Here is a 26,532-nt window from a genome sequence, read left to right as displayed (position 1 = left end):
TACAGGTCATAGAAGAGGTGTTGGGGGGGGGGAGGACTGTAGTAATAGAAATTTGGGATTTGTTTTTTTTTTTTTTAGAGAGGGTGAGGGACAGAGAGGGAGAGAGAATCTTAAGCAGGCTCCACTCCCAGTGCGGAGACTGACACAGGGCTTGATCTCACAACCCTGGATCATGACCGGAGCCGAAACCAAGAAATCGGGACACTTAACTGACTGAGCCAGCCAGGCACCCCTTGTTTTTTATTGAGGTGCAGTTAACACACGGTGTTACATTAGTTACAGGTGTACAACATAGTAATTAGACAACTCTATACATTGTCGTGTTCAACACAAGTATAGCTGCCATTTGTCGTCACACAATGCTGTTACATCATGGATGATCTTCCCTATGCTATCGTTCATCCCTGTGACTTACACATTCCAAGAATGAAAGCCTGTACCTCCCGCTTCCCTCCAGTATTTTCTTGTTTCCTCTCCACACCCCTCCCCCCCCCCCGGCAACCACCAGTTTGTTCTTTGTGTTTATGTGTCTTTGTTTGCTTTTTTATATTCTACATCTAAGTGAAATCATATGGTATTTGTCTTTCTCTTATTTCACTTAGCATTATGCCCTCTAGTTCCATCCATGTTGTCACAAATTGCAACATCTCTTTTTTATGGCTGCATAATATTCCATAGAACATATATATCTTCTTTATCCATTCATCTATCAATTAAACTACATCTGTCTCTTTCACAATGGCAGGATCTTTTTTTAAGATTTGAGAGAGAGCATGGGGGGAGGGGCAGAGGGAGAGAGACTCTCAAGCAGACTCCCTGCTGAGCGTGGAGCCTGACAGCAGGGCTGATCTCATGACCATGAGATCATGATCAGAGTCAAAACCAAGAGTCGGACGCTCAACCGACTGAGCCACCCAGGCACACTTCACAATGACAGGATCTTAACCAAACACATCTATCATCTACTGGTTATTAGTGAATTGAGTACTTATGTGCTAAGCTCTGGATAATGAAAGCAGTACATGCTATCCCTGTAGTTTGAGACTTTGTTCTAGAAGTATGAATAGTAAAATTTTATCTGACCCCTGCTAACATGGGTCTGTTGCTGCCCATTTCCATGAACAGTCTGAGAGATGGCTTTGGGGAGAGGGCAGAGAGATGACTGAGGCCCTTAAGCTCTGCTGACAACAAAAATTGCACTTGACTCCTTCATTCCAGTGTCCTCATTAGCCATTCCTTGGTTACACACTGTGACACCTGGTCCACCCTTGTACTGTGCTAGACCAGTTTTTTCCCTTATTTCTGTCTTCTAATTCACTTACTCTTAAAGGATTTAACCATAAATCCCTTTACAACTTTCCTTCTAGATGGGTCTGTTAACACCTCTGCAGACCTGGCCTCAGCCACTGGTACTCAGTGCTCCCCCATTCTAACAGCTGGGCCAGATGCATTTCAGAGTCAGCAAAACCTGTTTTTTAAAGGTACCAGAGAATAAGAAAACACTTACTTGCCTTGTGACCATAAGCAAGAACTACTGGAAGAACAGAGGCCTACTGGCTTTTTTGTGGTAGCTGCTGTTTTGAAATCATTCTGAAGTTCACTGTCTTCATCTCTTTGAGCCTGGCCTTTTCCTCAGTGGTTGAACCATGATTAGACCCTACACTTGGGTCTTAAGGAACTGCCTTTAACCATTTACTTTGTTACCTCTCCTGATCACAACTTTCATACATTCCTGTTTTCTCAGGTTGTACTTCTGTGAAACCCAGCCACCTAGAGCATTTCACTCTTTCCTTCCTTTAAAACAAAAAGTCTATTCATCCCAGTCTGTCTTCCCACATTGTCCTTTCATGGGGTAGTGTGCCAGAGATCAGTTCTCATTAAGATGTTTTCATTTAGGGTAGAAGGCTTGATCTTATCCTTACTTCCCTAGTCTGGACAAGTATCTACCCCATATTCCAGAACAGTCTCAGCCCCAGGGGCATGACGCATTGTGAGATTGTGGCAAGTGATCTGTAACCAGTAACAAAATGTCAGTGTTTGTAAATGGACCCAAGGATATTCCTGTTTACTACTGTCATTCCTAGGCATTCCTGGAGGATTTTTTAAGAGGGAGAGAAAGGGGTAGAATCCTATCAAGCATTGCCATGATGTCCAGCCCAGGTCATTTATGCCATAGCCACAGCTCAGCTACTGACACTTTGAACGGTTATGGTGATTACCCATTGTAGTCTGAGTAGGTCCATGGGACTGTGAATGAAGGTTCACACTGGTCTGTCATTAAAAAGTACCCATCACATTTCTTGGGGTGGTAAAACCTGTCTGATCTTTAAAGAACTAAGAAGACTAAGATTCACTATATAATACCAAGTACAATAGAAAACTATTAATTTACTAGGCAGATAATACATTTTGCATTGGAAATTTATTCAGGCCAGGGCATGCTCTGTTATCTGAGCACTATATACATGCCTTATTGTCATTTATTAGATTGTGATAATCCAGCTAGAGAAGGCTCATAAAATTGCTTACATCTAAACAAAATCCTTTGGTGAAGAAAATATTTTCAGGCCAGCCAGTTCTACATCAGTCCTTGGTGATCGGTAATGTCACAGCCAAAACATCTCCTAAGAAGAGAGCAACTGTGCCGTAAGAACGCTTACTCTTCACGCCATGGCATCACTGCTAAATGACATCTCCCAATTTGTAGGTATCTTGAATAAAACCAAGATCATTTTCTTTTGACATCATCAACTGAACCGTAGAGCCCAAAGGAAAAAAGAAAACCTTCAATCAATCAAAAAGTTTGGCTCCATGAAATAAAAAAGCGGTTCAGGTTATTTATAATTTTAGAGTTTGTCACATATATAACGTTATGTCACTAAGCAATGAACGCTTTCATAAAAAATTTTATTTCACACTTTTATACAAATATCCACAGGTATTTTCTCATCATAATTTTACAGTGCTAGTTAGTATTAAAATGTATCAAATGGAAACAGACCAGTGACTTGACTTGAGATGACATTTTTAACAGTAAACACCACTACATTCTTTGTTGTTGAACTAGCCTTCCACCTGCTCCCTCTCTTTTAGGACATTTTTTTTTTTTTATAACAAAGGTCGATAGACACTTTCAGCTGCTTGGCAACCTTATAAAGCCAGTGCATTCGGTTACAAGTTACCTACCGAAGCAAGAAATCGAGATCTCAAACACTGGTATGACCTGTTTTAGAGAAATTTTTGTAAACAAAGAAGTGTTTGGAATTTTCATTCACAAAGATAAGTTTTACAAGTACAATGAGAATAATGTCCTCAGTATCTTAAGGGTGTACGGTTTCTGAAAAGAAAAACCAAGTTCTGAAGCACCGATGGCACACAGAGCTGTATTTTGTTCTAAAAGATTGAGATGCTGCTTATACCAGATCTGGACAAATTAGCACCTGTTTGCTATTATTCCCCATATAACAACATTTTGAAGTAAATTTTTAAAAACTCAGATTTCCTATCAGTGTCTCTCTCTTGAATGTATAGGCATGTTTTCCTCCTTTGCCACTTCATTTTTACAATACAAACCATTTAAAACCGTACTTAGCACAGTCCCAAAGTAATTTCGGGGAATATAGATAGGGGAAGAAACAAAGCAAAAACCAGAACACTGACTCGCTGATTAAATGATTCCAATAACATTTAAAAACGTACAAGCCACGACGTTCTGACTTTTGGTATCAGATACTCAGTAGTCTCACACTGGATCCGTTTGGACCCACCATAGGCATCAACCCTTTCAAGTCCTGATGATACAGTATTTGTAGCAGGGCCTACACTGCACCAAATTTCAACAAACGAACCCATTATTTCCAAGAGTTCCTGAAAGTTACAGCACAAAATGCAGATCTTGCACAAGGCTCTAAACTCAAAAATATGCACTGTCTGATAAAAATTAAACATCTTATGGTTAAATCCTTTTCTTAAACCATTTGGGTCTGGAGGAAGGGGGTGAGGGCTGTCATGAAGGGAGATGTAATAATTTATAAAGGATTTTTTTTTTTTGCACTAAATTCAAACCAGTGACCTCTCATGTTCTAATTCTGATTATTTAAAGGGTAAACTAGAGACTCTTTGGCCTGTCAATGACAAAATGGTTTGTAAAAAAGGAAAAAATAAATACCATATACAAGTGAAGTATAACTAGCATTCAAGTCTGTTGCACCTGTGTGTTTTAGTGAACAGGAAGGGTGAAACCTGTGTGTTATTTGGTGTGAGGAGTAGTCACACATCTAGGAAACGGGGAAAGACGGCAGGATGGCAATATCATCTATTGCACATTTCACTTAAGATAGCACTTGGAATTGAAATCCAGCTACCCCGACGGCATGGTGTGCTGCGGGGCCGCTCACTCGCAGGCTGTCCAGTCCTAGGCGAAGGATGGGTGCAGAGGCGGTGAGGACGGCCCACAGTGACTGGGTGCCGGCTGCAGCTAGGCTAGCGGGAGGATGGGGCGTGAACGCCGCGGGGCAGGCCCTTCCCCGGCACGCGCAAGTCAGCCACACCGAAAACAAAGGCAACCGGGGAATTAAATTAAGGCAGTTAAAGAAAACTCCATTCCCACAGTCTTAAATTTGGCTGTGCAGGCTGGAGAGCCTCAGGCTACACGACAGCGTCCACGGTGGAAACTGTAAGCCGTACCGTGTGCCGTCTGTCTGAAATTAATATTCAGGTATTGAGCAGGCTTGTAAGTCCGCTTAGATGTCGGAGTTGGCGGGGGAAAGCAGTTTGGGTCCTGGGAAGCTTTTTTTAGCCCCTTTTAGGAGTAGCTTTCATTTTCATTCCACCTTGTGATCCACTGTTTTTTCTCAAGGTTATCGTTGTATTTTTCATCTTTGATCTCCCGCTCTTCCTTCCGGATCCTCACAGCATGGTATCGGGGAACGCTATCGTCGTACCTAGAGCGCTTAAAGAATCCACACTGACCAAGGGGAGAGAGAAGCAGAAACAAATTAAGTATCGCAGGAAAAGCAAATGCACAAAATGGGAACGTCTAAGCTTTCTGTTCAGCTACGCCTACCTTTGGATCAAAGAAAAAAAGACATGGTTTCTTTTAAGAAGGAACTAGTAGGTTGAAAAGACACTACAGCCAGGGGGGATAAACAGAAGAGAAGACAGTTGTAAAACTAGAAGTCAAGTCCATTTTTCCATCTTGTCTTTACATTTTGTAAGAATGTGGTAAGCTAGCTCTTTACTAACCATTTCAGAGTTATGGAACAGTGCTTCCATTGGTTTATAATCATAACACTATTTTTAAAAGATCTCATTTTCAGATTAGAACATCATTTTAAAAAACCATCTTTTTAAAGGCCACAAACTAAAGATAATTTCATGCCCCTCTCTCACTAACAAAATTGAATCAAATCACAAATATTTTACAGATTACTATTTGAATATGCCAGTGTTCAAATGAGTCAATTTAAGAGTCTTCACTCCTCTGAGACTAAGTATACATCTCTCATTAGCTACAAGGCAGGTTCACTGCCTGGATTTCCCATTGTGCTTCCAAATTAAGCTGTTTCATTAATCATTTAGTAACTATATCCTATAATAAAATGAATCATGTACTGCAAAGAACTTGAGGAAAGTATCACATTGAATTTCAAAGCACCCCAATATTTTCTTTTGCAGAAGACATGTACACTTAAATTATTAATGTATATTTTATTCATTTTTTAAAAAAATAATCTGATCCAAAGTAGATTTTTATTGGAGAACATATCAGGAAACTTTAATCAAATTGAATTTTTTAAATGAATAAAATATATGTTTCATGGAAAAGATGTGTTTTTGATTTGAAATTGCAGCTAGGAGGAGGATAAGGAAGATACTTGGAATGGTGAAGGTGTATCATGTAACGGACAGAACATTTATGTTGAATGAGGTTATAAACATGTCATGGGGCAAAGTAAATTTAGACTCAGTCATCACAATCATTAGGGAAAATGGACCAAGAAGTTTTGTTCTAAGGCCATTTCCACATGGACTCCTTTATTAATTTGTGCAAAAAGCCAAAATACCTATTACAAAATGTGGCTCTTGCTTCGTTTTTAAAAAGGAGGAAATCAAGGGTGGTACGTAGAACTGAAATGGAAAGGCTAGGATTCGCCATGACAGTGCCATGGAAAGGGATTATAGAAGGAATTCCATCCTCTCATGCCCACAGAAATGGAAACAGGAATTAACACCAATTCCTGTTTCCATGGATTTACAAACAAGAGAGGCAGAACACGAACTTAAAATCAACGAAGACCCAAAGTTGAATAAAATCTCTGGGAACATGAAACAAAGTCAAACTCCATTACAACATATTGAAACAGTAACTGTCCAGAGCATTTTTACATTCAAATTTTGTATAATGAAGGTCACTTTGGTAAAGAACCATCTAAAATTGGCCATCATGTCCACCAGGTCAACAGTCATAGTTTGTTGTAATGGTCTTTGACCTGTAGTAGATATGCAGGAAGAGGAAGCTGCATGCTTAGCTAGCATAAAACAATTTCTGAGCAACAATAAAAGCATTCCAAGCCTTCCCCCATCATTTTATAGCAAGATCAAAAAGGATAGTAGTGAGAAAGGCTTCTCTTCAAGAGAAACACAATGTTTCCAACATGCAACAGGTTAATTAGGCAGTCAACACAAGCTTCTATCTGGGGGAAATCCCAAAGTGGAGAAGAAATCTGCAACGATTTCTTATTCATCTTTGAAATTCCAAATGGGATGCTACAGACTGGATCGACAACACATGGCAAACTGGGCTACTAGGGAGGGCTGGTGCCTCCTTTTGTGTGCACATCAATTCCAATCATCTTCATTGCTGGGGATGATGTTTAACAACACAAAAGTAACTCACCTGCAACAAAAGATTCTTTGTGCATTTCTAAAAAAACAAACCCTGAGCTTTCAAGTGAAATAAAATAAATCCAAGCAAGGCAAGCCAGTGTGGACATTTGGAAACATCTGTTAATGGGACACACACAGCAAGCTGTCGCTCTTAAAGTTAGCCACCACAACCATAGCAGGTCCCACAGCTAGCAATTAAAAAACATTGATCAATTACCAATTACAGAAGGAGATCAATACTATGCATCAGAAGTAAGCCTCTCTTTATCAGATGGCTGAGCATGGATCTCAGCCTTGTGATAGGTGGCATCATAATGATCTTTCTTATTTCTCTTGAAGAAACCACACTATAAGGAAGCAAGGTATTTAGTCAGTTTTACAGTTTTGTGTATAAGAGCTAAACAAAAGAAAAATCTCAGATTGTAACCTGTTTTCTATTTCTAGCTTGAGACCACTTATGGATCAACCAGAAGTGAACAGCCACCACACTATGTTACACTGTGACAGCAGCCAAACCAACTTGATTACCATGTGTCTCTGGTCAAGTACTTATATGGATGACATTAATTAGCTAATTGGTTTTTCTATCTGTAACCGAAATCCTGAGGACAAAAAAATCATCCTAAAAGGAAAATTATATACCCATCTGATTATACCTTTGGGTGGTTTCTTCATGCAGGAGAATATGAGCTCTAAAATAGGCAAAAGACTGACTTCTGCAGTTTACTGCGACAAAGAAGTTCGCCAAGATTTAGCACAAATGCAAATAAAATAGATACTGCATTTTTCTGCCTCTCACAGTAAGTTTTATAGACCAACTGCATCAACTTGAGGCCTTTGGATTGTGGATAAATCACAATATAAATTTGAATACATCATCACGAAAGAATGATTGCTGCCGTTTTCCCAAATTCTGAACCACCAGGTAACCCTTAAGTGATAGGAACCTGTGCTCCTCGGGTTAGGTCACTGTAAATCAACACAGAAGTTTAGTTCCACTTTTTACTATAATTTCCTTCACTCAATGAGAGAGGACTTTTTCTATTTACTTGTTCATAAGGCTATGGAACTGCCCTTTGAAATATAGCTTGGCCAAATACATCTGCCCTCCTGCAAAACTCTGCTTCCTAGTCTGGCAACTCATTAAGGTAAAAATCTAGATCTGTTTTGTACAGTACGGTAACTGCTAACTACATGTGGGTATTAAGATTTCAATTAAAAATACCTTAGTTGCAACAGCCACATTCCACCTGCTCATTAGCCACGTGTGTCTCACTGGAGAGTGCACCTTCAGAACCTCTCCATTATCACAAAAAGTTTTACTGGGCAGCACTGATCTAAACCCTTTATCTTGGTATCTGCTTGTGCCTCTCTCCGTTTACTACACAGTAACACACCCAGTCAGCTTTCAATAACACAGGCCCGTAAGTAGAGTAGGGCGAAGGAATGAACCAGGAACCAAGCTCGTCTTGCTTCCAGCTCGGCAACAGTCTTAATATCCCTAGGCGTGAGCATCCTTGTTGGCTGAATGAAGGTGACTGGACCAGCCTGAAGGACTTTTCTCTTTACCTCCAAACACAACCCTAGGCAATATCCTGGTATTTAAAGCAAATAACATCAGAACGACTCTGGCTGACGTGGGGTATTGGCCCCAGCTGCACCACCTACCTTAATCTTGGCCCCAGTGTGGATGTGCAAAACCCAGTTTAAAGGCCCCTGAACTCGAGTTCTTTCTGGCCCCTAAGTTCTATGATTTTAATACACGAAAACAAATAGTTCATTTTCAGAAAGAAGAGTATCAATAAAGTAATAAACATGGTCTTCATGTAGGGTTATAGTGGTTGTCTGATTAGAGCTGGCTTGTGAGGTCTGGATACTCTAGAGCTACAAACAACCCATGAGATCACATAGTCCAATCCACTTTTTTTTTTTTACAGATTACCATTTTATTTTTTTAATGATTTTTTATTATATTATGTTAGTCACCATACAGTACCCAATCCACTTCCTAAAGAGCTCAAGCAAACCAGTGCCCCTGGGAGAGGAAATGATTTGCCTAAAACTATGCAGCTTGGGTTTCTTAACGCTTAGCCCACTGCCATTAAAGAGTGCCAATAAGACCTGCTCCGAAGAAGACTGGCCTTGTGACCTCCTCCAGAAAGCACCCGAAGGCCATCCTCAAATATCAAACTTCAGATTCAGTTCTTGATACGAAACTAATTTTCAGAGCATGTCCTATGGCTGGCTGTGCTGACCGGAGAAACCCAGTGCCTGAAGTGAACCTCAGAGGTAGGACTGGCTAATATCCAGTGCAGGGAGGCGTCTTGGCGCTAGCAGTCACCAGGCTCCAAATCACACATTTGGAAGACATGAGAAAATTATCTCAGACTGGCAAAAGGAAGTTACTTGGAAAAATAATGCAAAAAAGAAATGTCCAGTATTTGAAAGTGACAATATCCTGAATCCTTGGCAATTATACTCTTGAATCTAAGGGAAAAGATAAAGATGGTTTGATCCTAGAGATTGTTGGTAGAGGTTCATAATCATTTAATCCAAAATCCTCTGGACCAGAAAGGTATGGAAATCTAGAATTTTGGCATTTTAGAAAAGTAATATGCTATATACATAATGCCACTCTAATCAAAACATGAGTTTCATAACAGAACCATTAAATAAAAGAATATAAATAGCTTCTCTTCACATGTCAAGTTTTACTGCCAACCAAGTCACCATGAGCTTTTAGCTTTCAGAGTTTTCTGCAGTTTGTAATTGTTGCTAAGGAACTATCAACCTCCATTAGTCACTTAGAATAATCCAAACTCTATGGGTCATAATCTTTGGCAACAAAAGTATATATCCATCTCATACACACATTTTTACAACGTAGACTATTTACTGGTAGAAATCAAGGAGAAGATACTAATTTTATTTGCAGGACCCAATTCTAATGAAGGACATCCCATTAAACCCAGGCCTTCCTCATGTTTGATAGAGGCAACAAGGGCGCCCTTGCAATGGAGTTATTAATTTCATGCTTTTCTGCTCAAAATCTAGCTGCAACTATCACAAGCCCCAATGGCTACCACGGACAGTTCTTTACAGAGGTTGAAATTAAAAGGGACACAGGCTCAGATTAATGCGATATCCAACAATTTGGCTTAGATTCAGAATTTTAGATGAAGAAAATGCTAAAGTAGTAACGTTTTTTAAATTGTTATTTGCCAACATGCTACATTATGTGGAAAACACTAAAATTTATTTAAGAAACTCCTTATAATATACAAATAATATACTTTTAAATATAAGGTACTAAACAGATATAATAAAATATTGGGAAAAGGGAAGCATTACAAAGCAATGTACAGATTATCAGTGTTAAGTCATTCTTTCAAAAAAAACATGAAATAAAGTTTAGGTCATTAGAACTCAAATGCCAAATAGGACTTACCTTCCACAGTAGAAACACTAAGAGAGCAAGCATCAAAATCCCAGCGAGTATAGCCACTAGGATGATCCACCAGGGTATTCCTGAATACTGAGCCACAGTCTTTGAGGGAAACACGGTCACACGAATCTATGGGGCGTAAAAGAAAACACCATTGTAAGGGGGTTGAGAATACCAGGACTTCATCATTCTAATTCTGCTTCCAGATGCATTTTGAACAATGCAGCCTATGGATGAATGAGATGCCCTTTTGATGTGAGATCTTTTTCCAGAACATGGAAAATGCTCAACTGTGTTTTGACAAAGTTATTCTTTTGCTAAGTCATCTTTTTAAAACTTTTGTATTGAAGCAAAATAGAGAAAATTATATAATAAAGCATTTTTTTTTCATCACCAAGTTTCACCAATCATCAATACACATCCATTCTTGTTTCATCTGTATAACCTGGTATCTTGTTGAGAACGATCACTTCCCTTTTCGTTTTCAGTAGTGGAAATAAAAGGACCATTTTATGTTCAGTTAGCCTATATTCCCCACTTGGATATTAAAGATGTTGTGAAATATAAAAATAGGGACAGAGCTGCATCACTGACATCATTTTAACTTTTCCTGAGGATGTCCAACTAAGGACCCTCATGCACAGAATTTCCTGAAATGGTCTGGTGCGTGTTCTTCGACGATGTATTTAACAAAGGAGACCCTTTCAGAGGTGGCTTAGAGCGGTAAGCAGCAGCTGACAAGAAGCCTAAGCTCTAGACATTTAATAGCTGGCAGATACCAACTAAATAGAAGTCGTGTTTACTCGGAAACCTGAAAAGTTGCTTCTGGCAATTTCCAACAACTTGGTTATGTTTAGGATTCCAGTGGATTTCCGTGGTGCCAGGAGACTATTTTTCAAAGCTCCTAGAAGACCTGGTGTTTGCTACAAATATGATTTCATAAACAGATTAGACAGCTTCCAGGTTGAAGTTTCTGGTATCTCTGACGCAAGAGAATGTAAAGTGAAGGGCAAACAAAAAGTGCGAGTATTCAAGCTCTGAGAAGTGTTTTCAGTCAAGTACTCGATTAATATTGAACTCCGGATGCTGCCTAAAAATGCTTCCATGTCTATCTACATTGTGCTTCAATTAAAAAAAAAAATCTCTCCACTAAAATACTTCCCTTTCTACATATACTAGAAAACAGCTTCTCAGACTCATCTGACTTACAGAATATACTTTAAAGCAAGAGAACTGCTTTTCTTGGAACATTGAAGAGCAGAGAAATCAGTTTTCAGTCTGCTATACCGACTCTAACACCTTTATCAGCTATGTTTCCTGTTATGCTCTCGGTGAGGTTTCGCTCAAACTGCCAGCCAGCCCCCGGGGGAAGGGGGGGTGCCCCATGGCTCACTTCCCTTCGCCTCCCTTCCCCCAACAGGCACCCCAGCTTTAAGCTAGAACAACCCCTTCTTGAGATTACTGGGTCTAGCACAGGGGCATCCAGGAAGTGGGAAGAATGGTGAGAGACCAGTAAGCTTGCCTACTCTGAACCGAAACGGAACAACTAATTAGCCTGTCCTGTAGCACTTAACTTTGCTTCCCTATCTAGCATAGGGCAGCATACGGTACGTCCTTGGGGGCAAGGTGACAGCACGGTGTATCTTATTAAACTTTTGCTTCTCTAGCATTTGTGCAGGGAAGGCACACAGTGTGTCCTTAATAAGTGCTTGTAAACTGCTTGTAAATTTCATGGATACTAAAATGTGACCATTTTATCTAGTTCAGTTAGGTGACCAGCTCTCTTGGACTTTGTTCTAACAATGTGTTAAAAGTGTTGTATTGAGAAGTGAACACAAAACTCTTAAAATTGTTTGGGTTATAAAGGAAACTAAAAAAATTTTTTTTCTTCCTTTTTAAAGCCAGGATAAGAGTAAGAGCAAGGAGAAGTTTTAATGTGAAGACCAAAAGACAAGACTGAATTACCCCATCTCCTCTGTGTCTATCTCCAAAGAAAAATGATCTTCAGGCTGTAAAGGACAGATGAAGCAAGATAAAGATAAAACTGAAACCCACAGTAAGTGAGGGAATAAAAAAGGAAAGCATCTTAACACTTGAATAAAGCTTAAATTCTTAGGCCCAGAAAAAGTACACTTTAAACTAAAGAAACCTGTAGATAGGACATGGGAGCTGTTGTCGCTCAGAAGTCAGAGTCAAGAGAAGAGGTACCAGAAAACTAGACATAAGAAAACGTCTCTGTTTTCAAAATAAATGCACTCTAGATACAAGCCATTAATCCATTCATGTATCTACCAATTATTAAACCAGGGAGGATCACAGCAGAGATTCCAATTCCTATTAGCATGTGTGAATTCTCCAAGCCCTAACATGAAATGCCCCAGAGAACCTCACTTTCATTTGTGACCCAGCACTAGACCGGGTACCAGCACCCCAGTTCCATCATCTTCCAGCAACAAGAACACCTGATGAGGGCTTGTGAGCCCAACATCTGGTCTTCCCCCCCCCCGCCCATAGCCTGCCAGTCAGTCCTGTGACCCTGAGGGAGAGACAACCTTCCTTGGATTGTTTTCACATCTGAATTTGAGATCTGGGGACCTAATGGGGAGCGACTGCTACAGAGTTAAGAACAGGAGCCCTGAAACCAGACCGTTTTACAGGTCTCAATTCAGGACCCCAACTGGCATCCCCTGCTGTGCCTGCTTCCTTTTTTGGAAAAGAGTACATCTGCCTTGTCATTCTGAGGCTTACATGGCTGACTACACACAGATAAAATGTCTAGTAGGCCGCAGACATTTTACTAATGCATCATCGTCTGCCCCTTCCCTCCAAATTGTGTGTTCTTTTCCCAGCTCTAAAAACTCAGTGATTCTCCAGGTTACTAGTTGCAAGTTACAGAAAGTGATAGCAGCTGCCTCCAGTCAAAGGGGCAGAGACCTTCAGGGAGGTTGTGCTCAGCTGACAGTCCCTTGTGCTGCCTTATTGGTAGGGGGCAGAAAGGTGGGCCGGAGTAGCATGCAGGGATTATCTAAGGCCAGGGTGACCGGATGTCCTGGGAGTCTGGGACAGTCCTGATTTTTAACCCTTGTCCCAGCATCCTGCCCAGTTTAGCATTTGCCCCAGACAAATGTCTTCTAGGTTGGATGATAGATTTTAACAGCCAGGGATCACTGTACTCAGAAACCAGTGCTCGGGGGGCTCACTGCACTTTCAGCTGGCTCAAAGGACCGACGCCAAAACACTTCCGTAGGCCCGTCAATAGATCAGCTGGAGAAAGGTAAGTCACAGTCTTTTTCTCCATTCAGTCTCTTTTGCAAAACATTCTGGCCCATGACATGCAGCATTATATCTCGAGACATGCAGGCAATTATATCGCGAGAGCACCGAGACCCTCACAAGGAACCCTTCCCAGCGCGCCCCCACAGCCACTGCTCCCAGTTCTGTCCAGTACTTTTCTCAGTTGCCTGGATGAGGACACAGAAGCTGTGCTTCTCAGCTTGGAAAAAGATGAAGCTTGCAGGAATAGAAAGCTAAGAGAGGGCAAATGATCAAGACTCTGAACTACTCTGTGAACTGAAATGACGGACCACAAGCAAACCACCTAAAATGTGAGGATACATTTAAAGGCACGCATTTAGATTTTTAAAGTTGCTCAAGGATGGGCTATGGGAGCTACAGCTTGACAACACTCCTACTGACAACACTTGAAGTTTCAGCAGAACAGAAACACACAACGGTAGCTGCTGGAAGTACAAACACAGTCTTCCATGTGCACTGAAAAACCAAGTCTTAGGCTGACGGACAGCAGTGAGGGCCGCGGCGTGAGCTGAACTAGGCAGACCACGCGTCTGCGCTCTGCCCGTCCCGGAGTCACGCTGCCTGACTGGGGCCAGCCCAGGAAGGAGAGGGCCTGGCCCACAGCTAACTGAAGAGCTGGAGGCTGTGCTCTGAACAGAGTGAGAGACCTGTCCAAGGGCCATGCCAGTTCCCCTCAGTTATTCCAAAGGCTGCTACGTGGCTAAGAGAGTGAGCTTATTTCAGGCTTGTTCCAAGGGGCATAACCAGCGACTTGGTTTGTAAGACTCAACTCTGGATTCATATGTACAGAGATCTTTTCTGACAACTACAGCTGGCCACACACGCATGAGCCACTCCATAAAGTGGTGGTTACCATCACTGGGGACACTCCAGCAGTGGCTACAGCACCGGGGACAGTTTATGACCTGGGGTTTCTACAGAGGTGGGAGGTGCCCCTGTTCTATCCCTGGGTCAACCCTGTACACTGCAGAACGAGGGGACCCGAGACATACTTCTTTTTCCAGTGATTCTATTAAAATACAGCTTGGAGGGGCAGCACCTTAGGGTATCATCGGACTTCTTAATGGGGGGTAACGGCGTTGTGAGGGGAAGGACTGCCAAGGTCGCGCGTCCTCAGGCTGTGGGGGGGGGGGGGGGGGGACTCCGTGAAGGCAGAGTGACCGCTCACCTGAGTGCCTGCGTTTGGCAGCTTGATGTTCTCGGCGGCGGCAGCTACGTCGATGGAAGCCCGCATGAGAATGTCCAAGTAGTTCATTTTGGAATATTCCTGTTTGGAGACAAAGTTAGCAGATGCGTTAAGGAAGTGAGAAACGTCCTAAGAGATAGCAGATGACTTCCAGGGACAGCCTCGCGGCAGGGCCAAACCTCTAGAAACGTGCTGTTCCATAACCTCGAGCGCAGAATGACAGAGGCCTTGCTGTCCAGGCCTCGCAGCGGACAGCTTATGTTCACGCAGTTCACGTTCGTGCTGCAGTTCTGCGGAGACAAGCGTGGTGGTTAAAATCCAACAGTGTGGGGAAGACCCTCCTGCTATTCACAGCTGCTGAAAAATACTTACAAGGGTCTGATATTTTCTTTCAGCAAATAAAGAAAATTTTCTGCTATCATCTGTCTGTTTTTCAGCAATTTCCCGTTTCCTTCTTGAGTTGTGAAACTCCTGAAAAGAAATTATATCCAAAACATTTTTCCTTAATGTATGGGCACTACTGCCTAGACCCCTTGAGCACTCCCTCCCAAGTGATGCCAAATTCACATGATCAGCAGTTAGTATTTCCCCATCTCCTGTCGCCAAAGGCACAGAAATAATTTAAGTGTAAAATCCACAAATGTTCCAATCTCATCGCAAGTTTATTGATTCAGGTAGTTTATTCCCATGCTGACCTTAAAACTCAGGCGAAGAGAAAGCGGCCTTTCTTTGTTCTTCTGTCTCCTCACCAAACTGAGTTTCCTGAGGTCACGCACACCTCATCCCTATGTCCCTAGCACCCAGCTCGGTAACCAGTGCATGGTAAAATGTCAGCACATTTTGAATAAATGACACCAACGAATGGAACGAAGCGAAAGAACTAGTATGTGACTTATTCAGAGTACTGAAAACTAATGCACGTGAGCAATTTAAAATAGCATTTTCCTTAAGATAGGATTAAGACTCCTGGGCCATCTTGTTTTTCAAAGTTGAGGAACCAGTAATGTCAGTGCACAGCCGCACAGAGCAGTTACGAGTACGGGCTTTGAAAACAGGCAGAGCTGAGCCTGAATGCCTCTTGAACTGCTGAGTGATTCTTAAAACGTCAATCTCTCTGAATCTCAATTTTCTCATCTGTGAAATAGTAGGGATAAGAAAAACACCTCAAAGGACTACCAAGAGAATAAAATGAGAAAAAGCAAATAAAATGCTTAGCACAGTGCCTGAGACACAATCAACACCTCATAAATATTTACTATTTAAAAAAAAAATAGCCACCTGGGTGGCTCAGTCGGTGAGGTGTCTGCCTTGAGCTCAGGTCATGATCCCAGGGGCTGCATGAGGCTCCCTGCTCAGAGGGGCGTCTGCTTCCCCCTCTCCCTCTGTGTGCTTGCTCTCTCTTTCTGCCAAATAAATAAATCTTTAAAAAAATTAAATAAGAATGAAAGCTTTGAAGGTCTCTTGCCAAAGTGCCAATATCTTTTGTAATGAGTTTGGTTCTATTGGGAGTGAACACAGACTGGCCCACCCCAGTCCTGTTTATAGGTCATACTGGGTCCTAAAACTCCAGAAAACATCATTTCCTTCAACAAGCACTGAATCCCCCTGGGCTGATGTGCCATCACGATAGCGAATCAGAAGAACTCAGCACGCCACTATGTGACTTTTCTAAGGAAAGGAAGGATTTTTCCCCACAAAAGTTCCCTTCCCTTATTTACCTTATAGAAACATTGGGTAAGTCAACATACCTTTAGGTTCAGGAAGTTTATTTCACTTCGTGGCTCACAATCTAGCTTTTCCAATCCTTTGGATTCTACCTTCACCAAATAAAGCAACCATTTGCCATTGCTGATTTCTTTTGGCCACTGGATATTCAAGGTGGCTGTGCCAAGGTTTTTAAGAGGTTTACCCAAGTTAATTACCTGTTAGAAAATAATATATATCTCAGTGTCATTCTCTCACTATAAAATTAAGTAGCAGCTCCTAGTGGCCAAGGAAAAAGAGTGAAAGTATCTGGCATAATCCTACAATGAAAGTACAGGCTCCAAAATGGACTAGAGATAGACAGGGTGTCCAAAATAGAGACGGAGGCCTAGAATAGGTAAAAGAGAAATGATTGCCCGTTCAACCCAGGAACCACTGTGTGCAGGAGAATCTGTGTTAGATACACCACGCTCGCAACATGCTCCGGGAAGCTACAGGTGTCTGTGAAGCGCTCGGTAGCCGCCTGGCCCCGCAGAGGGCTCTGTACGACGGCAGGGCACCGGCAACCTGCTTCTGGGAAGCCTGCCTCTGCTCCTACTCCAAGGGGAGGGGGGCTCAGGCAGCACCTGAGAGCCTGGGAAACCATTCTGATGGCCATGAATCAGGAGTCCAAGCCGGGAACACAGCAGCTTCCTGCAGCAGAAGCCAAATGAGGAGCGAGTGCTGTGTGTGTGGCAGGACTGCTGTGGGACCCACAGTCGCCTCCTGCAGCCACACCTGCGCAGGCGTCCTCGCCGCCACCGCCACCTGTCACAGCTGTGTCTGCAACACTCGGAGACACACCGGGCAGAACTCAGCCCCTCACCCTGCTGGAGTCCGGGGTGGCGCATCCCTGCCACCTCAGACCCCGCCTCAACCACGGCCACTGTGCTGTCTTGGCTGCGCTGAGCCACGAGACCCGAACCCCCGGACGGGTGGTAAGCCACCTCGTACCACGCACTTATGTTCCCCCAACTGGCCTTCGAGTCACTGTGATCCTTGCTTAGAGACCCTTCAGAGCAAGCACAAGCGTTCCTCACTGGCACTGGGCTTGTAAAGCATGCGGGAGCACTATCCACACGTGTGAGAGAGGACCTCCCGAGGGAAGAAATAAATCCTAACACATTTTAAAGCCAGGTATCAATTACTTGTGTTTTACAGACAGATTCTGGGGAGGGCGAGGGGTGGGGGATTCCTTTGTGTCTACACCACTTACACATCAAAACTCTAATAAGAAAATGACCAGACAAAACTGGATTTTGAACGAAGTCCTATGTTGAGTGATAGTTGTGTTCTCCATTCTGAAGGACAAAACTTTGACTGTAAGCCAGTATGTGGTTCAAACAGTGCTGAACTCACTTTTAACTGAGGATTTATCATGCTTATTTTTACTAATGTTGATATTCCATATTAAAGTTACATATCCACATTTATTAAAATTATATTACATATATTACCGTATATAGTATATGTTCGCTTTTGGCATATACAATAAAAAGACCAACCACTGCAACTTACCCTGAACTCATACTCTATTAAACTTCCCACCTCATCTTCAGATTTCATAGCTTGCTCACCAACAACTGTACCTCCGAAATACACCTGGGAAGGTTTAGCAACTCTGTTAAATTAGAAAACACCAGTTTTAGCGAGGATTGTAAACGGTTCTTTTAAACACTGATTTGTTATGCTAAACACAAACACTTACCCAGAGACCGATAAAAGGAGTTCAATAACCACTTTTGCTGTAGCTGTAATTGAAGCCAAATTATCTTGATTGCTTGTTCTGAAAATGAAAAGGAAACAATAGGGTTTCATTTTAACAGTCAGTTTTCTCATTACAATTACACTTCTTTTATGAGTCACAGCAGAGCCAATTCATTGGCTGTGTTTTCATGAAATAATTCTGGATGGAAAGGTTGAAGTAATTCTTACGTTTCCAACTTCAGATTAATATCCAGATCTGTGGTGTCAAAGGTGACCTCAGTTGTGCTTAAAATCAAATAAAAAGTCACCTGAAAAATAGAAATAGACGTTAACACAGACCAAGCAAGTCGACCCTGTCATGGCATGAAACGCAGCACAAGACAGAATTGTGAAGGCATCACCTACACTGGAATTTCTTTTGAAAGGATTTCCAAGCTCACAGTCCGCTTGCGAGCCGTTCTGATTGGCAACACAGCTCAGCTGCTTCTCCTGCAACAGAAAAACACGGGATCACCCGCCACTCCCTTGCCGCCCAGGGCTGCGGGTTTCCTCCCAGCTGCTGGAACAGCACTCACGGGGAAAGCCCTCAGTTCTCTGTAGGCCGAGTAAGTCAGCGTGTCCGGGAAAGCGGCCACGAGCTTAGCTTCGTGCGCGTCGTCGCCGTCCTTCGCGGGGTCCCTCGGATCGGAAGGGCTGTTTGTCACTGTTATTTCTAAAGCAATGTCCTTCTGGTCTTTTAGAACTAGTTCTGGTACACCTTTTTGACTATAAAACACACACACACACACACACACACACACACAAGACAAAGTCTTCAGTACGTTTTCAGGAACCCAGTGCAAAGCCAGTCATTTTTGCGAGGACAACAAAGCGATCCTTACATTGGTAAGTAAGAAAATTTGTCTTGATTTCCTTCTCGGGTACAAAATTTATATTCTAGTTTAAGGTTGCTGTTACATACGTTGTCGTCTCCACATCCCTCTTTTAAGAAGTGCACCTGTAGGAAAACAAAACCATTGTTTTTTTAAATTATTTTTTATTAATTTAAATTAACATATAATGTATTATTTGTTTCAGGGGTACAGGTCTGTGATGCATCAGTCTTACACAATACACAGCGCCCACCACAACACAGACCCTCCCCAATGTCTGTCACCCAGCCCCCCCCCCCCCCGTTCCCCCACCCCCCTCCTCTCCAGCAACCCTCAATTTGTTTCCTGAGATTAAGAGTCTCTTATGGTTTGTCTCCCTCTCTCTCTGGTGAAAACAAAACCATTGTAATTCATGCCATTCTGGAGGCAGCAGTGACTGGCTATTTCCACACAGCCCTTTCCCTGTGCGACAATTACCATAGCAGAAGCTTCAAACGTACTCTACCCTGCATCCAGTGTCTTTAGCTGAACTGTCTTTTGGCTCGTCCTTGAACAGAGCTGTGCTTTAGGAACACTCTGACCAGGCCACGGAGGTGTAGCGAAGAGCGTGAGCCCCGCAGCCACACAGGTCCACCTTCCAAACCTAACTCTTAGCCATGGGGCTTTGGGCAAGTCACTTAACCTTTCAGAGCCTAAGTGTCATCACTGGTAATATGGGAAGCCACCGGCCGACTTTACAGGGATACTGTAAGAAGTACCAATAATAATGATGAGGTTACTTAACACACGATTACGTATTTTAACTTCCTTAATCCTCACAACAGACTTAGGAGGATACTATTAGGGGCTCCATTGTACAGGTGAGGAAACGAGCTGAAGGTCAAGAAAACAAATGGCACAGTGCTAATGAGTGCTTAATAATCACACTGATAAATAGGAAAACTGTCTCCTTGCTTGTTATGTTCAACAGGACTACAGAGCTGGGAACATACACAAGAACTATTCATGTGATAAGCAGCAACATCCAAAGTCTGAAAAAGTACACAAAAGTACAAGGAGCCAGACTTTGTGACAGCAAAGACAGCGTGCAGACTGCGGCACCACCTCCTGAGCGTAAAGCAGCAAGTACTCACTTCTGAAAGGCTTTGCCGGAACCAAGAGCACAGAGTGGACACTCCAGCACCGAGGGATCTTGAGAGCAGGTGCACAATGCCCAGTCGGTGCCGGGCTCCCCGGCCTATGCGCGCGCCTCAGCCCTACACCCCAGCAAACAGGCCCCACCCCACAGGAGAGCTGCAGCAAGCCGCACGATGTAAATTGTACACAGGCTACAGTAGCACGAAAGGACTATTTGCTACCTTGCTGAACTTTATATTCCTTGATTTTAACATTCAGACTAACAAGTTTATTTTCTACATTTTAATGTTCTCAATAGTAAAATGCAATGTATTTTTCTTTCTACATACGGCCATAAGAAAAACTCGATGTGAGAGTAAGTTCTGGCAGTTAGAGTCTCTGTAAGTCACAGTGGCCGAAAATTATTAAGAACAATACTCTCTGGCTCCAAGTTGTATTCCACGTGTTTCTATATTCATTGTTAATTTGGGGAACAAATCTCAAACTTCACATATATTAAAAAGCTTATTTAATACAAAGCAATGCACTTTAAAAAGCAAATCACTGGTGCTACTGCCTTCAAAGACATGTGATGTAGTTGAGCCAGATACGAGAAGCTTTGGCAACACAAAAGTCTGGAAGACTTACATCTCTGTGAACGGTCTTGGGTTCGTTCGAATTCAAAATGGGAAGAACTTCCGGAAGCGAATTCACTCTCCTCCGCGTGTTTGGCTCTTGGATCTCTACTGAAGCAGTTATGGGAATGGGACGCAGTTTATCTCGGATATTTTCCTGAAAAGTGTGCAGAGTGAGGCATGGTTATCAACGCTACTGGGAACTCCCAACAATGCTCTCTTTTGTCCTGAACGAGAGGTTGTGGGTGTACGTTTCCGAGACCTACCGATGCCCCCGTAAAACCCAACTGCTGTCCTCACGACCGACCTGACAGGCGGCGGGCCTCACCTGGAGCCAGAGGGTCTCCTCTATGCACGCCTTCTGCTTCTGCCTGTTCAGAGTTAGCTCCTGAGTATACTTGGCCTCAGAGCCTTGGTTTCGAAAGTGAACTCTTGATGACAGGCCAGATTTTCTTCTCTCCTTTTCAGCCTCGAGTGTGCCCAAAATGGCTAGACAAAATGAACAAATCCTATGAACTTAAGAGTATATCCCCGTGCAGTGCAGCTGTAAGGACAGCGAGTTCCCTTTTATGTCATTTTAATTCCTTGTAGAAGACTCTTCCCACCGCCCTTGTTGCTGTTCACATTTCCTGGTAATGTACACTGTCACTGATCAAGCCGTCCTTCTCTTCGCGCTGCTGGTAAGAGTTTGTAAAGTTCAATTTCCATTGGGCCACCTGGGGGAGCTCGAGAATAAGTCAAAACCTCTGAGCAGCATCAAGGATTTCTGGCTCAACTTCAGGACTCCAAGCACTAAAGATAATGGAGACCCGCACTCCCTGAAGGCTGCCGGGACCCCCAGTCAGCAGCCTGTTGCTTCCGTGGCCCCCCCTGCATAGCAGCAGCAGCTTCTCAAGCCCCAGCCAGACCTACTTAGCCAGAGTCTGCATTTTAACAGGACCGTCAGGTGCTTCTAAGAAGCACTGACGAAGGATCCTTGTCCAAAATGGGAATTATGTGTATTAGAGGTAGAGAAGTCTTTTGACAACAGGAGACTTTTCACTTAAAAGAAATGAAAGGTGAAACACATTCCTTTTAGAGTCGAGGGCCCATATGCCAGCTACTGTATCTCCCACACACAGTTTCCAACCTCCAAAGGCCTAGAAGGCACATCCTGTTCTTGATTACCTCTACTAATGCAGCTCGGAGGCAGGCCAGGATTTGGGGGATCAAAATCTCATTTCTCGACTTCAGAATGCATTCTGTTGCTTGCCTGCTGGATGTAGTTACTATGTTTCTTTATGGGATAGTATTTAAATTACTTACAGTCAGTAATCACTCACTAACCATCAGAAGGGGAAGCAAACCAAAGTGTGTACAGGGCCAGAGAAGGCGGCCTCGAGGAAAAAAACCTCCATAAAACGCAGGAAATGAACCACCCATGTTCTAATATTCATGTTGGAGTTCAGAAGAGGCCTCAAAGAGCATCTATTCTAATACCCTCTTCTTGCAGATAAGCAGCGGGGGCCCACAGAGCTAGGTGACTGGCCCAGGATCAAACAGTGAGGGGCGGAGGCGGCACCAGCTTCGAAGTCTCTGTCACAAACACACAAGACAACTGCTGTATAAAGCCTCTTAAGATGTCCAGGTTTCCACTTCCTCCAGGCCTCTGCATGAGTCACTCTCTTCCTGTGCCAGCTGGACCCCGGCCCTCCGCCTCCCCCTGACTGCCTAACTCTCCTTCTCCTTCAGATCTCAGTGTGGACAGCACTTCCTCCGGGAGGACGTTCCTGACCTCTCCTGGGGGATCGGACGGTATTCTGTTTCCCCACTCGCTACACTTAGCCACTGTGCTGACCCTCTTCCCCAGGCAAAGGCGTGGACAGGGACCACATCAGTCTCTCGCCACTGTGTCCCCAGCAGCGGGACAGCACCTGATGTAAGTATGACTTCAGAACAGCTGAACGGGAGCGGGAGTGACTGGCACCACACCAACATACACACCAGCGCACACGGAGACGCGCACACAAACAACAGGACGTTACTCCTATGCCGAACAATAGCTACTGAGATACATAAGCCCAAAATTTAGAGACACTGACAGTTTCAATAGTAATTTCTGCCAAATGGAATGTGCCTCCATTTTAGCCTTGTAGCCTTGACATCATCCATTTATCAATGACCTGTTAACTTCACAATGAACCAGACGAAGGCTCACATGCTGAGTGCCCCTCACGGCAAAAGTAGGGGAGGGTGTGGGTGCATTAAAACCGTTTATCTACCAAGCCCACTCTAACCTTCCCTGACCCTCCAGACAGTTCACATCATCTTAAAATCCTTGCAGGCCACCTTTGCTGACCTTTTGAGGGGCAAGCCAAGTAGAATACTCATTAAGGCTCAATTATAAATATCTGTATGTATGGAACACCACATGAGGACCACCGAGTTAGGACAGCCTCAGACACTGGGGACGGGTTTTAGATGGAGTCGCTTGTGCAGCCTTGTGGACGTTCTATTTGGTGTAGAATTTCTCAGTGTTGTGGAAGTATAGGCAAGGAAAAACAGGTCCCTCTAAACACCTTCACAGAAAAAACTTCTACCCATGATAGGCCATCAGTAAACACTCAGGTAACGGAGCCATTCATAAACGCTTGGTTAATGGCATAGTTACCGAACATGAAACTAATACATAGGGCATCATGCTGCATTCAAGCTAGAACAAAGTTTGTAATTTTATGGAAACGATTGACGGGGAAGACAAGACAGCTCTGATGAGATTTCACATCTACGGTAAGAGTGGTGTGGGAAAATGACAGACTAACAGAATAAAACTGCTTCCCCATTTCCTCTCCTCATCTAGTCAAAGATTCACAATTTCTCCTTGTCTCTCTAGTCTGTTCCAAACACAATGGTGAAATGCCTGTTCTCCAAACAGGCAAGGGTAAGGTATCGCATTTGGGTAAAAAGAACACAAATACTAACAAGATGACAGAGTGTGAGAAATCCTAGAAGACGTTTTCTTCTCAATGAAAGCCACACCAAGAATTGTTTCCAATACTCAGTGAAATACCAGCCACATCAAAAAGCAAAGTGAAAGGCCACCACTCCCCTGTGCACAACCCAGGATACAGCAACACCGAGCACGCACCCCACAGGGTCGGAAGATCCCTAGGAGAGAGGCTACAGTGCGAGACAGCCCAGGAGAGGAGCCACAGAAGATCAGGGAGGCAGAGGAACCGCCTGAGAACGGCTTAAAATCTGGAAAGACGGAGGCTTAAAATAGGAAAAGTGGGCCTATGACAAGGTGAACTTGGGGAAGACAGACATATTTGCCAAATTCTGGGATAGTAAAAGGGTATCTTTTTAATAAAGAAACCAGAGTAATACTTTACATAACAAGAAGGAAACTTAAGAAAACTCAATTCCTCAAGGTAAAGTAAAAACTGCAAACCACCCTATCCCTCCGGAAGGCTCCCCTCGGTGGCAAGCTACGCCATCATACGGGGCCGCCGGGACGACGGCCTGACCCAGGATGGAGATCACCCTCACTCTTCGTACTTGCTCTTTGGGGAAAAGCTTTAAGTTGCCGTGTGCCCACCTTCACCCTGCAGCTGGAGCAGGTGGCTTACGCGTGACAGGTGTGACTATTACTAACACCCCCCACGGAAGGCTGTGGTGGTGATCACCACCGTTAGAGTGTCATTAGCCTCGTGCAAACGTGCGGCAAAAAAGCCTGCTTGGATTATAAAGGAAGCCGCAAAATACCGTACAAATAACAGCCTTAGCCACAGTATCTCCTTTGCTCTCCACCACAGTCCTATGCAGGAACTCCCATTAGAGGCATTTTTACGGGGCGCCTGGGTGGCGCAGTCGTTAAGCGTCTGCCTTCGGCTCAGGGTGTGATCCCAGAGCTCTGGGATCGAGCCCCGCATCGGGCTCCTCCGCTGGGAGCCTGCCTCTTCCTCTCCCGCTCCCCCTGCTCGTGTTTCCTCTCTCGCTGGCTCTCTGTCAAATAAATAAATAAAATCTTAAAAAAAAAAAAAGGCATTTTCATTACTGACGGGAAAATGAAAACTCAAATGTTGAGACCTGCGCTGTGCTGCGGGGTCCGCCAGCCCTGGAGCTACAGCCCGGAGCAGAGCCCAGGGCTGTGAATTCCCGAGACCAGCCTTCCAGTCCCCCAGGAGCCTGCTCGCAGACACACGGCGTGGGTGTTCTAGGCCGGGGAGGCCTCTGGGGGGGCCACGCCGGGAAGAGAGACTAAGCGGGCAACTCCGCGAGACGCCGGCTCCGGTGCGCACTCTCCCACAACCGCCACCCCCACCTCCCAACCGCAAACCCAATTTTCCACGTTGCTCTTCAAAGGCAGAAGAGGAGGAAACGGTTGTGGTAGCAAATGAGTACTTTCCCAAGGCCTGCTGTCCTAAACCATCTGCTCTGGAAAATTCAAATGAGGACCAAATGGAGAGTTACCCGTCATGTGCTTCGCCCTCCTGATTAAAGAGAAGACAACGGCTCCGCTGAATTCCTTGTACAAGAGTCTATGAGCCCAGGTTGGCCACCGCAGTTTTATTTTTCTTTACTTATGCATTACTTTCAAGCCGGCAGACAGAACGTATATGATTTTTAAAGGTACTAGGTACTTACTTATCAAAGGATTGTAACCTGCGGGTTTGGCAGTGTATTCAAAGCAGGCCTTCACCTTGAGGCTGTATAAAGTCAAACACACATTCCTTAGAAGGGGCGTCGCTGCAGCAGAGAGAACACACACCAGCCCTCGGCCCGGCCTCAAATCCCCCCGCCCAGCGATGAGTCAAGTGTCCCATGTTCCCTTGTCCCTTGCTCGTGCCTGTCTTCCCGCTGCCCGCGGCTCCTCAGAGCAACAGCGGCACCGCAAAGCGGAGCTGCGGGAGCGAGGGCCGGGCCTGCGGCGGGAGCTCTCACCATATCCCGCTGGGCGCCCCGCAGAACGTCATCTGGCGGAGATCGATCGTGCCCGGTGTCACGGTGAGCGTTTTCTGAATAGTAATCACAGGCCGGGACCTGAACACAAAGGAGTGAAACACAGGCTCAGCCTTCCGCTACCTTCGGTGTGAGGTGAATTCACGTACTCCCACGTGCCTGCTCGATCTTAAAAACCACACAGGGAAAAAAAGGTTCCCCCGTTGCTAAAGAACGGTTAACAGATATCATTTAAAACACAAATTTTATCAAAAAATTTTAAATATAACATTTATCTATAAAGTGTTTTGTCATTTTATCAGAAGTTTTTAAATGGAAAGGAACGTGGGCAATATGTAAAAGTTCTAGAGTTTTCAGGCAAATATTACGGCTCTGTCCCCACCCGAACCCCCGAGCGGCCAGGTATGTCCTTCCAGACACCTCTCCGCACTGCTTTTTCTCACTGACGTTTCAGCGCCCTTCTCCTCTCTCTCCAGCGATCTAGCTCCCGCTTTCTGAGGCCGGGGGTGCGCCTCTGCGCCCACGCCACATCGCGGGTTCAACCGGTCCCTAACGGGTAGGCGTTTGTGCTGTCTTCAGGCTTTCAGCTCTGACAAACCTCCTCAGACAGGTTTCTAGGCACACGTTTGAATTCCCCTGGAGGATAAACTCCTAGCAGAACTTCTGAGCTGAAGAATATGTGCA

General features: G+C 44.0%; 1 protein-coding gene across 5 annotated transcripts in view; it reads right to left on the bottom strand.

The window, feature by feature from the left end:
• Positions 1–210: 210 nt before the first annotated feature.
• Positions 211–26,532, bottom strand: part of ITGA6 (integrin subunit alpha 6) — a 76,840-nt gene continuing 50,518 nt past the window's right edge. For 4 of the 5 annotated variants that reach the window (XM_044381479.3, XM_026492552.4, XM_044381477.3 and 1 more), the window contains 16 exons: positions 25,831–25,929; positions 25,534–25,595; positions 21,236–21,396; positions 20,921–21,064; positions 19,166–19,281; positions 18,860–19,049; positions 18,690–18,773; positions 18,513–18,592; positions 18,286–18,363; positions 18,096–18,198; positions 16,583–16,756; positions 15,207–15,305; positions 15,014–15,124; positions 14,817–14,915; positions 10,337–10,462; positions 211–4,966 (listed from right to left, as the gene is read on the bottom strand). In XM_044381479.3, the coding sequence (XP_044237414.2) occupies positions 4,805–4,966; positions 10,337–10,462; positions 14,817–14,915; positions 15,014–15,124; positions 15,207–15,305; positions 16,583–16,756; positions 18,096–18,198; positions 18,286–18,363; positions 18,513–18,592; positions 18,690–18,773; positions 18,860–19,049; positions 19,166–19,281; positions 20,921–21,064; positions 21,236–21,396; positions 25,534–25,595; positions 25,831–25,929 (1,888 nt within the window). In that variant the 3' untranslated portion in view covers positions 211–4,804. Of the gene's footprint in view, positions 4,967–7,107; positions 7,236–10,336; positions 10,463–14,816; positions 14,916–15,013; positions 15,125–15,206; positions 15,306–16,582; positions 16,757–18,095; positions 18,199–18,285; positions 18,364–18,512; positions 18,593–18,689; positions 18,774–18,859; positions 19,050–19,165; positions 19,282–20,920; positions 21,065–21,235; positions 21,397–25,533; positions 25,596–25,830; positions 25,930–26,532 lie in introns of those variants that run through there. The other variant, XM_026492554.4, reaches the window with a different exon arrangement.

Source organism: Ursus arctos, unplaced genomic scaffold (assembly GCF_023065955.2).
Source record: "Ursus arctos isolate Adak ecotype North America unplaced genomic scaffold, UrsArc2.0 scaffold_1, whole genome shotgun sequence".
NCBI lineage: Eukaryota > Metazoa > Chordata > Mammalia > Carnivora > Ursidae > Ursus > Ursus arctos.
The sequence above is the reverse complement of the archived record's forward strand: the minus strand, read 5'-3'. Positions and strand labels throughout refer to the sequence as shown.